The 18,405-nt window shown below is 40.8% G+C and overlaps 1 protein-coding gene across 1 annotated transcript in view; it reads right to left on the bottom strand.

Moving 5' to 3' along the window:
- Positions 1–18,405, bottom strand: part of LOC126177144 (uncharacterized) — a 219,088-nt gene that overhangs the window by 169,639 nt on the left and 31,044 nt on the right. The window contains exon 4 of the mRNA XM_049924416.1: positions 2,943–3,162. Within this exon, the coding sequence (XP_049780373.1) occupies positions 2,943–3,162 (220 nt within the window). The remainder of the gene's footprint in view (positions 1–2,942; positions 3,163–18,405) is intronic.

Raw genomic sequence — 18,405 nt, 5'->3', positions numbered from 1 at the left:
TTCTTGTAAAATAAACCAATGTCTGTGCAATGTGATGGATAAATGTTAATGTACTACTGTAATTGCATCAATTGACTTGTCCTATATTACTTGTACACTGTCTGTATAATATGTAATCAACAGGACCAAATAAATAAATAAAATAAAAATAAATAAATTCTATCATTAGACACACTGAGTGTAAACTTACTGTTAATTGTGAGTTGAGCCCTTATTTTTAACTATTCCTGTAGCAAAAATTTTACTGCCTGAACACTACAGAACCGCAATAGCACTGGCTACTTTAATGTTATGTGTGCCATGAAACTGTATGCACATCCCAACCCAGGAGAAAAAAATGAATGATACTCACTACACACCTTATACAGGTCATTAAAAAGTGAACTTGACAAATGAAGAAACCAAAAGCAGCAAACAAACCTAGACCAAAAACGTTTCTGGCAACTGAAAATCAATCACTAGAACAGTTAATGTCTGGCTGCCCATTCTGTAGGAAGCATCTACACTCCTGGAAATGGAAAAAAGAACACATTGACACCAGTGTGTCAGACCCACCATACTTGCTCCGGACACTGCGAGAGGGCTGTACAAGCAATGATCACACGCACGGCACAGCGGACACACCAGGAACCGCGGTGTTGGCCGTTGAATGGCGCTAGCTGCGCAGCATTTGTGCACCGCCACCGTCAGTGTCAGCCAGTTTGCCGTGGCATACAGAGCTCCATCGCAGTCTTTAACACTGGTAGCATGCCGTGACAGCGTGGACGTGAACCGTATGTGCAGTTGACGGACTTTGAGCGAGGGCGTATAGTGGGCATGCGGGAGGCCAGGTGGACGTACCACCGAATTGCTCAACACGTGGGGCGTGAGGTCTCCACAGTACATCGATGTTGTCGCCAGTGGTCGGCGGAAGGTGCACGTGCCCGTCGACCTGGGACCGGACCGCAGCGACGCACGGATGCACGCCAAGACCGTAGGATCCTACGCAGTGCCGTAGGGGACCGCACCGCCACTTCCCAGCAAATTAGGGACACTGTTGCTCCTGGGGTATCGGCGAGGACCATTCGCAACCGTCTCCATGAAGCTGGGCTACGGTCCCGCACACCGTTAGGCCATGGTGTCGCGACAGGCGTGAATGGAGGGACAAATGGAGACGTGTCGTCTTCAGCGATGAGAGTCGCTTCTGCCTTGGTGCCAATGAAAGTGGTATGCGTGTTTGGCGCCGTGCAGGTGAGCGCCACAATCAGGACTGCATACGACCGAGGCACACAGGGCCAACACCCGGCATCATGGTGTGGGGAGCGATCTCCTACACTGGCCGTACACCACTGGTGATCATCGAGGGGACACTGAATAGTGCACGGTACATCCAAACCGTCATCGAACCCATCGCTCTACCATTCGTAGACCGGCAAGGGAACTTGCTGTTCCAACAGGACAATGCACGTCCGCATGTATCCCGTGCCATCCAACGTGCTCTAGAATGTGTAAGTCAACTACCCTGGCCAGCAAGATCTCCGGATCTGTCCCCCATTGAGCATGTTTGGGACTGGATGAAGCGTCGTTTCACGCGGTCTGCACGTCCAGCACGAACGCTGGTCCAACTGAGGCCCCAGGTGGAAATGGCATGGCAAGCCGTTCCACAGGACTACATCCAGCATCTCTACGATCGTCTCCATGGGAGAATAGCAGCCTGCATTGCTGCGAAAGGTGGATATACACTGTACTAGTGCCGACATTGTGCATGCTCTGTTGCCTGTGTCTATGTGCCTGTGGTTCTGTCAGTGTGATCATGTGATGTATCTGACCCCAGGAATGTGTCAATAAAGTTTCCCCTTCCTGGGACAATGAATTCATGGTGTTCTTATTTCAATTTCCAGGAGTGTATTTTCGTCTTTCCTTTTCAAATGATAATTTGTTACTACAACTGAGTAGATGCCTGATATTGTCTGTTCTGGAGGCAAGAAGCTAGCTGTCAAGTTTTAACATTTTTAAGAAAACAGGAGCACATGGATCTACCTGTACCTTGTTGATTTATGTACAATAAAAATTGTTTATAATATGGATGGTGGTAAAGTTTGTGTGGTTGCTATCATGTTTATTGCAATAAACGTAAGCAGACTCCTGTTGAAGCCTGTGGGAGCTATGAAGGTCAGCTTATTTTCTATGACGTGCTTATAGATTGGCTGTGCAGACAATGATTCTGGTCATGTCTACTGAAGTACCAGCATTCCTAACAGTGACGAAGCAAATCATCAAAGTGTTAGGCACTTCAGGTTCTCAGCCTGAACACGTAGATGATGCTGGGAGAGAGGGGAGGGAGGGTGGAGGGAGGAAGATGAAAGAGGTGTACCTGCATTACGCTTACTTGATTTAAAAAGATTCCTGGCTGCTTCAAAGTATTGCTTGTCAGTTTGAAATGACACTGTTTAGAATGTGGAGTACTTATTGATCTAGTAAGTGAATTACTATGTGGAACTGAACAAACAGATCATAGTTAAACTCATACTGCAGTCATCATTACACAGATTGCAGTAATCTGAGCGCCCAAGTGATGGAAATACTTCTTCAAGATTGAGTTCAATAGTTTTTATGCTTCTATTTGAACATCCTTATTTGAGGTAAATTTAATAAATACATCAGGTTTAAAATATTTCTACACAAATGCTGATGACATGGCTTGTTTGTGTACATAAATTGACAACAGTGATTAAGGCAGCATAACTCAACTAACCAAGAGTTATATTACTGTCTTAGTAGATTATGATGTTGATGCAATTCAATAACATATTGGGGTTCAAAATTTATATAGCTACTTACAAGTAAAGAACAGTTGTGATAATTACAAGTAAACTAGTTTGTACATCCCATCATATTGTAAGCAGAGCTGACTTGAATGTTTCACTGGCTTACATGTAATACAGAAATTTTATCATGTCTACCTGCTTCTGCATCTAAAATATCTGTTGCATAGATCTTCCAGTGGTGTTTTGTATCTTTTTCTGGACTTCCTTTCTCTTTAGTTACCCAGTAAAGATTGGTGTGAATGAGTGCATCTATGGAATCAGAATGTAGGCTTCCAATCCACCGCATGAAAACAGACCCAGCAACTGGAGAATAGAATTTTGCTTCAGCCAGTTTTTCATCTGTTTGATCTGAAACCTTAAAATTAAAAATCCAATGAGATATTTTCATGGCTATTGAGCTAAAAACTAAGTACTAAAACACATATTTGCATACATCTACCATGTAACAAGTCTGAAAAACCTTTTAGCTTTTTAGCTCTTTGTCTCCACTTGACACAATCTTGTGCATAGGGTTAAATTTTTGATCTGATGGAAGTACACGTCCATAACACCATAGACAGTCTTCTCTCATCTTCTCAATGAGAGGTGTTGATCTGTACAGCCTATGAATTTTGTCATTGATCATATGGTCATGAATAGTCATGCCAAGTGTCCACAGGAGCATTTTGTTTTCCATTACAGCACGACACTGCTCTGCTTCTTCTGTAGTGAGTCAACATTATTCACTGTTCAAGGTACCTGGGCAGATAGCAGAGCAGTACATTTTTCACTTAAGTCAGTCTGAGATCTTCTTATTACAAAGCTCATTAGTCATTGCAGGTCATGCATTGCTTAATGTAGTCTATGATTTTGGGACAAATGGACAGCCAGCATTGATTTTTAAGCAAAGTTACACGAAGATATTTCTCTTTGTGGGATCTATACTGTTATTATTTGCACCTTTTGATAGGTATTAAGTCATGTTTGTACTGAGCCTCAGTGTGGATGTTCAAAGTGGTTCTTCCATGCTTGAACTTGTCTTCAGCAGTCAGAAGATTGTCATCAGCATAAAGCAATCTCCAGGGCCCTAATTTCTGAAGATCTCTGGTGACTGTGTCCATTATTATGCACAGGTACAAACATAAAATGACACAAATATTACCTTTTGGAACAAGGTGTTCCTTCATCCAACACAGGAGAGGAAAACAGTGCAGAAACCAGCGTATTTAGAAATTTTGTGTAAAGTCATCCAGAGGCTGCCTCTATGGAGACAAACAGGAACTGTCCTCTCTTGAAACAGGGACATGAGTGACATTTACATTTCATCCAGGAGTGGCTTATTTTGTCCAATCCTCATTTTTTGGCACCTTTTGTTATTACACATGTTATGTAGGTATATTCTTATCGCTATATTTCTTTTTCTAAGAATTTATTCTTACGTTATTGTCAGTATATTAATTGAGCAATCAAATCAAAAATGCATTGTAGCTGATATTTTGGGAAAAAATAGACAAGTAAATGAAAGAAATATTAAAATATGTAGACATCACAGAGTCATTAAAACATTCGTAGTAACTGTGAACACAAGATCAAAGAAAATGATCAAACCATTGTCATTGTAACTTTTTAGAAAATATTTTGTTTCATGCAAGCAGTCAACATGAAAGAAATAACTACTATTTACATAGTTGCGACATGAAGTCATGAAGGGGGTGTGACCATATCGAAAAGTATGTGCAATTTGCAAAATGCTGAATAGGTCAAGCTGACTTTATTAATCCATTAGTAGACATTTTGGACATAGCCATCGCAGATACCTGTATAAAACAAGATAAAAATACATAGCTATATAAAAAATAAAAAACTCAAATAATGGAAAATCCAGGATGGAATGTAACAATATTATGAAGTTGCCACTTACCGTATAGCAGAGATCGGCATTTCCTCTATAAGGTGAAAGGCAACTTTTGTTTTCATAATATTGTTAAAAAATATATAATTTACAAAACTAAGATAATCACACACATAAAAATATTACAAACCATTAGAAGACACCTACCCTGGAATGTCATGTTGCACATAGAAAGAAAATTACATGTTGTAGTAGTAATGATCATAAGCAGATTGATAAAAGGTTGCTGGTTGCCATAGTAAGATACAAATATTCAACACCACACCATGTTGATGTGGTCAGTAGGACACTACGCAGTGCCAAAGTATAAACTATATATGATTTACAAAAAAGTACACTACTGACCATTAAAATTGCTACACCATGAAGATGACGTGCTACAGACATGAAATTTAACTGACAGGAAGAAGATGCTGTGATATGCAAATGATTAGCTTTTCAGAGCATTCACACAAGGTTGGCTTCGGTGGCGACACCTACAACGTGCTGACATGACGAAAGTTTCCAACCGATTTCTCATACACAAACAACAGGTGACTGGCGTTGCCTGGTGAAATGTTGTTGTGATGCCTCATGTAAGGAGGAGAAATGCGTACCATCACGTTTCTGACTTTGATAAAGGCCAGACTGTAGCCTATCACGATTGCAGTTTATCGTATCGCGACATTGCTGCTCGAGTTGGTTGAGATCCAATGACTGTTAGCAGAATATGGAATCGGTGGGTTCAGGAGGGTAATACAGAACGCCGTGCAGGATCCCAATGGCCTTGTATCACTAGCAGTCGAGATGACAGGCATCTTATCCAAATGGCTGTAACGGATCGTGCAGCCATGTCTCTATCCCTGAGTCAACAGATGGGGATGTTTGCAAGACAACAACCATCTGCACGAACAGTTCTATGACGTATGCAGCAGGCTGGACTATCAGCTCGGAGACCATGGCTGTGGTTATCCTTGACGCTCAGATCAAAAAAGAACATGGAAATGTTGATATGGAAAAGTTACTATAAATTCGTGCATCAGTAAAAAGATTGAAGTGTGAAGCATACAACAACTTAGCAAATGATATTGCCATGAACTTCACAAAAATCTGATTTTATATGTAATCACTGAGCTGATTAAAGGTTTCTATCTAGTAACTCTTCAACCAGTCTGGTTTGGCATTAGAAGACAGTGAAATCAAAGCTGAAGTTTTAAATTTCATGTTAAAAAAAGAATCATTCACACAGGATAATTGTACAGACATACACTATGCGATGCAAAGTATGTGGACACTTTGCTGAAAATGACTTACAAGTTCGTGGTGTTCTCCATTGGTAATGCTGGAATTCAATATGGTGTTGGACCACCCTTAGCCCTGATGACAGCTTACCCTCTCACAGGCATATATTCAATCAAGTGCTGGAAGGTTTCTTGTGGAATGGCAGCCCACTCTTCCTGGAGCGCTGCACTGAGGAGAGGTATCGATGTCGGTCGGTGAGGCCTGGCATGAAGTCGGCGTTCCAAAACATCCCAAAGGTGATCTATAGGAGTGAGGTCAGGACTCTGTGCAGGCAATTCCATTACGGGGATGTTGTTGCCGTGTAACCACTCTGCCACAGGCCGTGCATTATGAACAGGTGCTCAGTGTTGGAAGATGCAATCGCCATCCCCGAATTGCTCTTCACCAGTGGGAAGCAAGAAGGTACTTTAAACATCAATTTAAATGTAAGCCTGTGCTGTGATAGTGCCATGCAAAACACCAAGGAGCGCAAGCCCCCTCCATGAAAAACATGACCACTCCATAACACCACCGCCTCTGAATTTTACTGTTGGCACTACACACACTAGCAGATGATGTTCACCGGGCATTCGCCATACCCACACCCTATGATTTGTCACTCCATATAATGTTTTTCCTCTGTTCTATCATCTGATGTTTATGCTCCTTACACCAAGCGAGGCGTCGTTTGGCATTTACCGGCATCTTGTGTGGCTTATGAGCAGCTGCTCGACCATGAAATCCAAGTTTTCTCACCTCCCGCCTAACTGTCATAGTATTTGCAGTGGACCCTGATGCTGTTTGGAATTCCTGTGTGATGGTCTGGAGAGATGTCTGCCTATTACACATTATGACCCTCTTCAACTGTCGGCAGTCTCTGTCAGTTAACAGACGAGGTCAGCCTGTATGCTTTTGTGCTGTGCAGGTCCCTTCACATTTCCACTTCACTATCCCATTGGAAAAAGTGGACCTGGGGATGTTTAGGAGTGTGAAAATCTCACGTACAGACATATGACATAAATGACACCCTGTAACCTGACCACGTTCGAAGTCCGTGAGTTCTGCAGAGTGCCACATTCTGCTCTCTCACAATGTCAATGACTACTGAGGTTGCTGATTTGGACTACCTGGCAGTAAGTGGCAGCACAATGCACTTAATATGAAAAACGTATGTTTTTGGGGGTGTCTGGATAGTTTTGATCACATCATGTACCATCGTTTAACCACTGGACAGGCTCCCATTTGGAGGACATAAGTACAGACATTTCTGGTGTTGAGAAGCAAATGAAAGAGTTGAAAACAAGTAAATCACCAGGCCCAGACAATATCCTAATTCAGTTTTATAGAGAGTAGTCTATGGCACTGTCCCCTTACACAGCTTGCATTTATAATAATCTTTTGCCCGGTGCAAAGTCACAAGTGACTGAAAAAAAGCACAGGCGACTCTGTATATAAGAAGGGTAAAAGATCAGACACACAAAATTACAGACCAATGTCCTTAAAACTGGTTTGCTGCAGAATTAAGAACATATAGTTTCTTTGAAAATAATATATTACCTTGAAACAGAAAAGCTTTTGCCCACAAATCAGCATGGATGTAGAAAGTATCACTAGTTTGAAATCAGCTTGCTCTTTCCTCACACGATAGCCTGCAAACCAGGGATGAAGAGCAATTCCATGTCCCTAGATTTGACAAGCTACCCCACCGTTGACTCTTAATGAAAATTTGAGCATACGGAATGACTCAAAAACTTCTCAAGTAATACAACTGAGTACATTGTTCTTGATGGCGAGTGGTCATCAGAGACAATGGTATACAGTGGGCGGCCCAGGGAAATGTGATAGGACTGGTCTTGTTCTACATATACATAAATGATCTGCGAATAGGGTGAGTAGCAATCTACGACTGTTTGCTGATGATGCTACAGTATACAGGAAAGTGTCATCATTGAGTGACTGTAGAAAGATACAGGATGATTTAGACAGAATTTATATTTGTTGTGATGAATGGCAGTTTTCTCTAAATGAAGAAAAATTTAAGTTAATGCGGATGAGTAGGAAAAAGCAATCCTGTAATGTCAAAGTACAATATTAGTGGTGTGTTGTTTGACTGTCATGTAGATTAAATATTTATATAATAGAGGGAAACATTCCACGTGGGAAAAATATATTTAAAAAGAAAGATGATGAGACTTACCAAACAAAAGCGCTGGCAGGTCGATAGACACACAAACAAACACAAACATACACACAAAATTCTAGCTTTCGCAACCAACGGTTGCCTCGTCAGGAAAGAGGGAAGGAGAAGGAAAGACAAAAGGATATGGGTTTTAAGGGAGAGGGTAAGGAGTCATTCCAATCCCGGGAGTGGAAAGACTTACCTTAGGGGGGAAAAAAGGACAGGTATACACTCGCACACACACACACACACACACAAGCCCCTAAGGTAAGTCTTTCCGCTCCCGAGATTGGAATGACTCCTTACCCTCTCCCTTAAAACCCATATCCTTTTGTCTTTCCTTCTCCTTCCCTCTTTCCTGACGAGGCAACCGTTGGTTGCGAAAGCTAGAATTTTGTGTGTATGTTTGTGTTTGTTTGTGTGTCTATCGACCTGCCAGCGCTTTTGTTTGGTAAGTCTCATCATCTTTCTTTTTAAATAGATTAAATATTTAGGCGTAATATTGCAAAGTGATATTGTGTGTGTGTGTGTGTGTGTATGTGTGTGTGTGTGTGTGTGTGTATGCGAGCATGTATGCATGATTTATGTCTGCTCAACAGTGATGTTATCAGTGCTCATGTTTATTGGGAGAAATTTAGGAAAGTGTCACACCTCTACAAAGGAGATGACCATGTATGGAACACTTGTGTGATCCATTCTTCAGCAGAGCTCAAATGTTTAGGATCCCCACCAGGTCATATTAATGGAAGGCATTGAAGCAATTCAGAAGCATGCTGCTAGATTTGTTACTGGTACATTCAATCAACATGCAAGTATCACGGAGATGCATCATGAACTTAAATGCCAATCCCTGAGAGAAGATGACATTTTTTTCATGAAGCACTGATGAGCATTTGCATCTATCTGCAGAACTATTCTGTTGCTGTCAACATACATTTCACGCAAGGACTGTAAAGGTGACGTAGAAGAAATTAAGACTCATGCGGAGGCATACAGACATTCCCTTTCCCTTGTCCCATTTGCAAGTGGAATAGGAAAGGAAATGACCAGTAGTGGTACAATGTATCTTCCCCCGTAAATCATATGGTGACCTGTTGTATATGTATGTAGATGTACATGATTCTGGTCACCCATGTCTGACCACCGCAAGAGAGGATCGCAGTAATGTGCACCAACCACATTGTAACTCTTTCACATCTTCACCTGCCACCCAAGAACAAGTAATGAAATCCCTGTAACATTCTGTGCTGTCTCATGCCAGTGGTCAGAGACTGTTGGTAGACAGACAAGGAAATTACCATCCCACGCACAAACTGCTGCTCACATCACAACACAAATGACTGATTTTAGAAGTGCTGCCATGCACTGTGTTCAGTGATGAATCATGGTTCTGTACTACTCTGGATGACCATCATCGGTGCGCACGGCAGCAGTCTAGGCAGAGGTCTCATTTTTCCACCATTTTGGAGAGGCACAGTAGTATTACTCCTTGTGTCATAGTGTAGAGAGCCATCAGGTATGATTTCAGGTCACAGCTGTTAGTGATAGACAGACTGATGGCACAATGGTGAGTTGAGGACATTCAGCATATGCGTGTTACTTCTCAAGTGACAGCAGCATGGTGACATTTTTCAACAAGACAATATTTTTCCACATACACTTCATGTTGAGGCACTTCCATGGCAAGCAAATTCCCAAATCTGTCTCTGACAGAACATGCATGAGATCAGCTCAGATGTCAACTCTGTCCCAGTGTCAGTATTCAGAATATCAAGCAACGGTTACAACAGTTATGGATCAGCTTGCCTCAGGAGAACATACAAAGCCTGTAAGTCATCATTTCCAACAAAATCAGAGCACAATTTTAGGCCAGAGTGGATGTTATGTATTCTGATAAGTGGACTCCTACTGCCACATTCTTTGTAAATTAGCCTCGATTTTGTTATCACTGAAATAAGATCACAAAGTTTCATTTGGTTTCCTCCACTCCTTCAGGTGCTTCACTTTTTTTCAGGTAGTGCAGTTTCATCTGCTTGTGATAACTATATTCATTTTGAATTGCCCTTTATATCTTATTATTTATATCTAATTATTTTATATGGGCTTGTTCAGTGTAGTTTTATAGTGGACAGCTAATACAAATTTAATCAACATTACCACTTAACCCTCACATCAAATTCCTACATGCACCTGGCCAAAAGCACGGCATTTCACTTGGCAAAATTGCTAAGACTTTTCAAATAATAGTTAACAGATTTTTGGCAGCTGAAGTGAATTCGATTTCACAGAAGGTTGATTTCTTATGTATCTTGTTTCAACCAAAACAGAAACACAAATTTTTTTATGCAGAAGCTTGTGCAACTGAAGCTGCGGGAAATCGATTTCAGGTAACTTAATTCAACAACGAGATATTACAGGAAAGATATCTTAAGGCCCATAACATCTGACACATAGGTTATTTACTTAATGTCATAGCAAAGTAAGACAACCACTTTGAGAATTGTTTTAGCTGTAATTAAAGAGTCAAAGAAACAAATGCTTTTCTTTTTTAAATTATAAAGTCAACGAAAAATACAAATGTATTTAAAAAAAATATGTTTTGATCATAATAATTATTGTACTTACTACCAACTGGAAACAACTCCAAAAACGTGTCAAATCTATATTACAGCATTATAATGGTTGTACCCATCATTGTAGCACAATACACGAGACACTGATGTGATGGCAGTATGCATCATTGAACACAAATAACAACATCATAACTGCAAAGTGAAGCTATCATTGTAATAAGATGTTTTTGTGTTGTTTCTTGTAATTTATAATTACAGGCCTATGTAAATACAAACTACTGACCATGAAGAGGAATTTAAAAGCAATAGTGCCAAATGTAGGATTGCAACAAAAAAAGAAAAGAAGAATGAAGAAGTTATAGTTAAGTCATGTCATACGACAGATTATATAGACTTTAATCAAGTCCATGTGGTGCTTTCTTTTTTTTTAAAAAAAAAGAGAGAGAGAGAGAGAGAGAGAGAGAGAGAGAGAGAGAGAGAAGAAGAAGAAGAAGAAGAAGAAGAAGAATATTGATATGCTTTCACCTGCCATCCAGAGCCACAATTACAAGTTTCATAATAGTGAAGTTGTATGTTTAATACCTACATACACATCTACACAATAACTGTTCAACTCACATTTAAGTACAAGGTGTTCCATTTATCTGATGATTGCCTGTGCGGCACATAGATGCCGGGCAGTGAGCACTCTGTTGCTCAGTGATCAGATGCAGTGTCGCCTGTCTACTGCTGCAGTGCAATGTGACTACATTTAAAATAGCAAATAAATTTTATACTCACCCATGTCATGCAAGGGGATGCTGGAACTGCCTGCCATTATTTTCCATGCATTTTTGACATCTACTCAAGAAATTGTTAATCACACCATGTAATTCTCTCTGAGACATTGAATTAATTGATTCACGGATATTACCCTTGAGTTCCTCTACTGGGCAAACATTCATTGTGTACACTTTGTCCTTCAGTGCACCCCACAAATAAAAATTGCACAGATTTAAATCAGGACTTCTAGCGGGCCAGATATTGTAACTAATCACTCTTTCATCAAATACATCATGAATTGCATGCAAAGAAGCATGGGCCGTATGAGCCCTTGTCGAATCTTGTTGAAAAACTGTGAAGCTCCATTCTCTTTCACTCAATTCATTAAAAAATGGTCCAAATAATTTGCACATATCTTTCACTTGTAACCGTGTCATTAAAAAAATTATTCTGTTACCACTAAATGCGCACCACACCCCTATTTTATGATTATCTTCATGAAACACAACAGGTCTATCTGTGCTCCAATGTTGACAGTTTTAGGAATTAACATACCCGTGCAAATGGAACCAAGCCTTGTCTGAAAACAGAATGAGATAAGGATGCATTTCACTGCCATGCATTTGTTTTAAAACTATTTTCAAAACTTAACCCTGTGTGAAGGATCATTAGGTCAAAGTTCTAGTACTACTGATAACTTTATAGGGCCTTAGTTAAGGCAGCTTAGCACCTCTTTGTACAGATGTGCACAATATTTTTGTTTTCTGTGAAAGACATCCAAGAGACTTTTTAGCAAAATTTTCCAGGCGGTATGCAATGTCATCGAGTGAGCTTCTGTGAGCACTGTATGCCATCATTTATGTTTCTTGTCTTGAACACGTCCCTTTTCATGAAATTTATTCACTAACTTGTGATCTTGATCACAACTTGGAACTTGAACACCTGGAAACTTCTGTTCAAACAATATCCAAACAATACAAGCAGACTCTATATGCACATATTAATCATAAATAAACATTCATTGTGGATCCAGAATGAGATTTTCACTCTGAGTGGAGTGTGCGCTGATATGAAACTTCCTGGCAGATTAAAACTGTGTGCCCGACTGAGACTCGAACTTGGGACCTTTGCCTTTCGCGGGCAAGTGCTCTACCATCTGAGCTACCGAAGCACGACTCACGCCCGGTCCTCACAGTTTCACTTCTGCCAGTAGCTCGTCTCCTACCTTCCAAACTTTACAGAAGCTCTCCTGTGAACCTTGCAGAACTAGCACTTGCCCGCGAAAGGCAAAGGTCCCGAGTTCGAGTCTCGGTCGGGCACACAGTTTTAATCTGCCAGGAAGTTTCATTCGTTGTTGAATTGAACAATTCACTCTTGCCATTTTTGCATTTGCAAACTTCATTGTTATACTCGTGATGCCTGTTCAACTCTTGAATGACACAGGCCGACAAGGCACATATGTCTGTATGGCCTTCAGACATATACATTAATTAAAAAATAAATAAATAAAAATTTAAAAAAAATGTGAGAGCATATTGCAGTCAAGCAGGACTCATTCAACAGGCAGGTGTGGCTTCCTTGGCCGGCCTGCAATACCCCAGGCAGCCAGTCATCATATAAATGGAATACCCTGTACTTATCACCCATGGCATTTCTGTGTCACTAGCTTAATCAAGTGTGATCTAATAGGCAATAAGTGTTTTCTGTAATTTGCTTGTAGTTTGCTATGTCGATTTTGAAGTGGCATTACCTAAATATGTTATATAATTGTTGTTTTAAGTTGTCTAGAGTACTCTTATGATGGAGTGGAGTGTTCATCATTTTGTGTCGTAGTTTCTTTCTGTGGCAGGTCTGGTCATGCACGCTAGTGGTACTCTACCATGTTCTAGTATTGGTCTCTCAAATGTCTTGGATGCGCATACAGAGATTTTCCATGTGCAGTCTCAGCGTCTGCCTTGGAATAGTTTTATCAGTCTGTGTCTCTGTTGTATCACTTTTAATATCCATCTTATGTATGTCTCTCAGTTTAAGATTTGGTCAATATGTACACCCAGGTATTTGGCTGTATTGTAAATTATTAGTCTTTTGTCTTATATCTTTTTAGTTTACTATTACTTTTTGGTCAGATTTTGGTGTGGGTAGAAGATGTTTGTGTCTTTCCCAGGTTTTATTTTATCCTCCATTGTCTTATTCAGGTTTACAGTTTGTTGATGCTGGTTGATGCACGTCACTGGGTGATCATTGTGCATAGGATGGACAGCTCATAGAAAACCATGCACACTGTGGGAGTGGTTACACAAGCTCCTTTCATCAACACACAAAAATTTATAGAGTTTTATGGGGATGTTAACATATTTTTACATCCTCAACTAACAGGCATAGCTTTCTAACCATTGCTTGAAAACAGCAGATACTCTCAAACTCATTCTCATCCCAGAAAAGATAACACTTAGTCATATGACACTGATGCAACACGATCAATCTTGCAAGGGTATACAGGAATAAAGAAGGCGCTCTTTGAAATTTCAGATGACAAAGACGAGTCAGGAAGAACCAGGCATTGTGTTCTAGGTTTCCACAACATAATATCAATGAAGGAAATAAGTATCTGCGCAGTATTTTGTAGTAATGCCTAGGAAAAAGTACAGTAAAATTCTTCATAACCCTGATCTGGATGTGAAAACAGCTTCATCAGAACTGACAAGCTTAACAGGAATGAAAAGGAGTAGCTTTGAAGAATATGAGGTGAAAGCTGTTGAGGTAGCTGACTGCACTGACTATGAAAGTGAAAGCAGCAAAACTGTAAAATAAGTGTATGTTTGGCACCTCTTGACTGTGCTGAAGGACCAGAAGTCAAGCTAACCACATCAGAAAAGTTACAAACCTAGAGTTTCCATCCTATCATACATCAGTTTAAATCTACATTGTGTTAGAGGCTTGAAGCAAACAAAATAGGTGATTCCCATTTTAGGTTACTCAGCAAGTTGCATACACTTACCAATGAAGAGATAATTACAGCAGCTCAAATTGTATTTAAGACTTATAATGATAACTTGGATGATCAACTGGGCAATGAACTATTTCATTTCAAAGGCTTTTACAAGCTTCACCTAGACTATGAGAAAAATTAAAAAGTACTTAGTTAAGAGAGGTCATGCTAATAATGTACCTGGCACTGATGGTCATAAGCAACAATGGCCACAGGCATTTTCAAAATTGAAGTTGACCACCTCCATGAAGAAAACAATATCAATTATTTTGGTTTCTTCAGTAATGAAAGTGACATTTTAAGACAACTATCCAATGTAGGTATTACAAGTAGCCTCACTAGTATGAAGTGCTGGCACAAATCATTTAGCCAATGAGATTATCTGAGACTTTCATTTATAGGCTGTTTCTTTTCGGAAAGTATTGTATTTGAATTAAATACAAGTAAAATTTTCTTGGCTGTTTCACTCCTTTTGTTATTTACCATTCATCTAACAAACATATTTTTTAGGTGCAATATGTTATTCGCAAAACTGAAAAACCAGGGTACTGATTTCTGCATAGACATGAATTTCAACTCTTCATACCACAAAATGTTGTTCATAGTAATGTTAATAAATTGCATTAAATACCATTTTTAATTTTTTCAGTTAATTAAAATCTAGTTAATTAAGCCTTATACACTTAAATGATGGACCTTAAATACTGTGTCGTAGGGTTTTATTTCAAAAAACTACTCTACAATGCTATTTTGCCAGTTAATGGTAATATTATGGAAACGATAGATTATGACTCACCATATCATAGAGATGCCGAGTGCAGACAGCAACAAAAAGATAGCTAAACAAGTAAGCTTCCAACCTAAAAGGCCTTCTTCTGTATTAGACAAAACACACACACACACACACACACACACACACACACACACACACACACACACACACAGATATATATATATACATATATATACAGGGTGTTACAAAAAGGTATGGCCAAACTTTCAGGAAACATTCCTCACACACAAATAAAGAAAAGATGTTATGTGGACATGTGTCCAGAAACGCTTAATTTCCATGTTAGAGCTCATTTTAGTTTCGTCCACCTTCGCTCAATGGAGCACGTTATCATGATTTCATATGGGATACTCTACCTGTGCTGCTAGAACACATGCCTTTACAAGGACGACACAACATGTGGTTCATGCGCGATGGAGCTCCTGCACATTTCAGTCGAAGTGTTCGTACACTTCTCAACAACAGATTCGGTGACCGATGGATTGGTAGAGGTGGACCAATTCCATGGCTTCCACGCTCTCCTGACCTCAACCCTCTTGACTTTCATTTATGGGGGCATTTGAAAACTCTTGTCTACGCAACCCCGGTACCAAATGTAGAGACTCTTCGTGCTCGTATTGTGGACAGCTGTGATACAATACGCCATTCTCCAGGGCTGCATCAGCGCATCAGGGATTCCATGCGATGGAGGGTGGATGCATGTATCCTCGCTAACGGAGGAAATTTTGAACATTTCCTGTAACAAAGTGTTTGAAGTCACGCTGGTACGTTCTGTTGCTGTGTGTTTCCATTCCATGATTCATGTGATTTGAAGAGAAGTAATAAAATGAACTCTAACATGGAAAGTAAGCATTTCTGGACACATGTCGACATAACATATTTTCTTTCTTTGTGTGTGAGGAATGTTTCCTGAAAGTTTGGCCGTACCTTTTTGTAACAACCTGTACATACACATGTTCACACAAACACGACTCACACACATGACTACCGTCTCTGGTGGCTGAATATGAGCAACTGCGCATGACAGGAGAAGCAATCTGGGTGTTGAGGATAAGGAGGACGCTGAAGGGAGGGGAGGGGGGGGGGAGGATAGCAGGGTGGGGGTGTGAGGGTGTGCAGTCATTAAAATGAATGAAGTTGTGTTGGGCAATGTTTCATAGGCAGCTCTGCCTTTGACGGTATAGGTGATGCTTGTTACCACAATGGAGGACAATGTATGGGACAGGTCTTGAATCTGGGCCATGTGGTAAGGGTTTGGGAGCAGAGGTTGTGTAAAGATAGATGAAAATGTTGGATAGGTTTGGAGGGTAGCAAAATACCACTGTGCACTGTGGAAGGGGTGGGAAGGATAGAGAATAGGGCATTCCTCATTTCAGGGCACGACGAGAGGTAATCAAAATTCTGGCGGAGGACGTGATTCAGTTGCTCCAGTCCCGGGTGCTATTAAGCCACAGGGGAATGCTCCTCTATGGCTGGATGGTGGGACTTCAGGAGGTGGTGGGTGACTGAAGAGATACGGCACAGGAGATCTGTTCCTGTATAAGGTAGGGAGGGTAATTACGGTCTGTGAAGGCATCAGTGAGACCCTCAGTATATTTCGAGAGGGACTGCTCATCACTACAGATGCGACTGCGACTACCACATGTGGCTAGGCTGTATGGAATGGACTTCTTGGTATGTAATGGGTGACATGGTCAAAGTGGGAGTATGCTGGTGGTTGGTAGGTTTGATATAGACGGAGGTACTGATGTAGTCATGTTTGAGGTGGAGGTCAACATCAAGGTAGGTGCTTATTGGGCTGAGAAGAACCACGTGAAAAGAATGAGGAAGATGTTGAGGTTCTGCAGAAATTTGGATAGGGTGTTCCCATCCACTACCCAGATCACAAAAATGTCATTAATGAATCTGAACCAGGTGAAGAGTTTGGGATTTTCAGTGGTTACGAAGCATACCTCTAGATTGTCCATGAATGGGCTGGCATAGGATAGTGCCATGTGGGTGCCCATTACCATACCCCAGAATTGTTTGTAAATGCTGCCTTCGAAGGAGATGTAATTGTGTGTTATGGTCACCAGGAAGGAGGTTGTAGTTTTGGAATCCGTCGGGTGTTGGGAAAGGTAGCGTTCAATAGTGGCAAGGCCATGGGCATTAGGGATATTAAAGGGAGGTGGCATCAATAGTGATGAACAGTGCACCATGTGGTAAAGGAACAGAAACTGTGGAGTGACTGGTTGGTATCTTTTATATAGCAGGGTAGGTTCCTGGTAATATGCTGAAAGTGTTGGTCTACGAGAGCAGACATTCTCTCAGTGGGGGACAGTAACCAGCCGTCATGGGGCTTCTGGGGGGTGTGTTTATGGACTTTTGGGAGTGTGTAAAAGGTAGAAGCCATGGGGACTGGTAGGGGTGAGGGAAGGTAAACTCAGGGGAGAGCTTCTGGTATGTGCCTAAGGATTGGAGGAGAGACTGGAGACCCAGCTGGGTTTCTGGACTGCAGTCACTGTAGTAGGGTTTGAGGGTGGATGAATCTGACAACTGGAGGAGTCCTTTTCCCAGGTAATACTTGTGGTTCAAAACAATAGTGGTAGAACCTTGGTCAGCAGGTAGGATTATAAGGTCAGGACCAGGTTTTAGGTAGTGGAGTGTGATTCTTTCTGAGGATGTAAGGTTATCTTGCATGTTGAGGGATTTGGGGAATGATGTGAGGCAAGTTTCATGGTTAATAAATGCTGAAAAGTTAACAGGGCATGATTTGGGGGCAGTGGAGGTGGATCACGGTTGGATGGATGAGTGAACTGAGTCAGGTATGGTTCAACATTGGTCTGGTTGGTGGCAAAAAAGCATTACCACTGTTGGGACCATGAGAAGGAGAGTAGGTCTTTAATAAGTCCACCATGATAGAATTTGGGAGTGGGGCAAAAGGTAATGCCTTTGGAGAGGACTGATACTTGTGTGGGGCTTTTGAAGGAATTTGATGGTAAGGCCATAAGGGCGAATTCCATGAATCAAGCAACAATTCAGGAACAGTATGTAGTACTGGCTTCTGGCTAGGCATAAGGAAACTTTTCTGTATTGGAAGAAGAAAGGAAGAAAGGTTGCGGATAAGAAAATGTCAAAATATATAAATAATATGGAAATAAGTGAGAAAAGT

Source organism: Schistocerca cancellata, chromosome 3 (assembly GCF_023864275.1).
Source record: "Schistocerca cancellata isolate TAMUIC-IGC-003103 chromosome 3, iqSchCanc2.1, whole genome shotgun sequence".
NCBI classification, from domain to species: Eukaryota; Metazoa; Arthropoda; class Insecta; order Orthoptera; family Acrididae; genus Schistocerca; species Schistocerca cancellata.
Note: the sequence above shows the minus strand (reverse complement) of the source record. Positions and strands in the feature narration are given on the sequence as shown.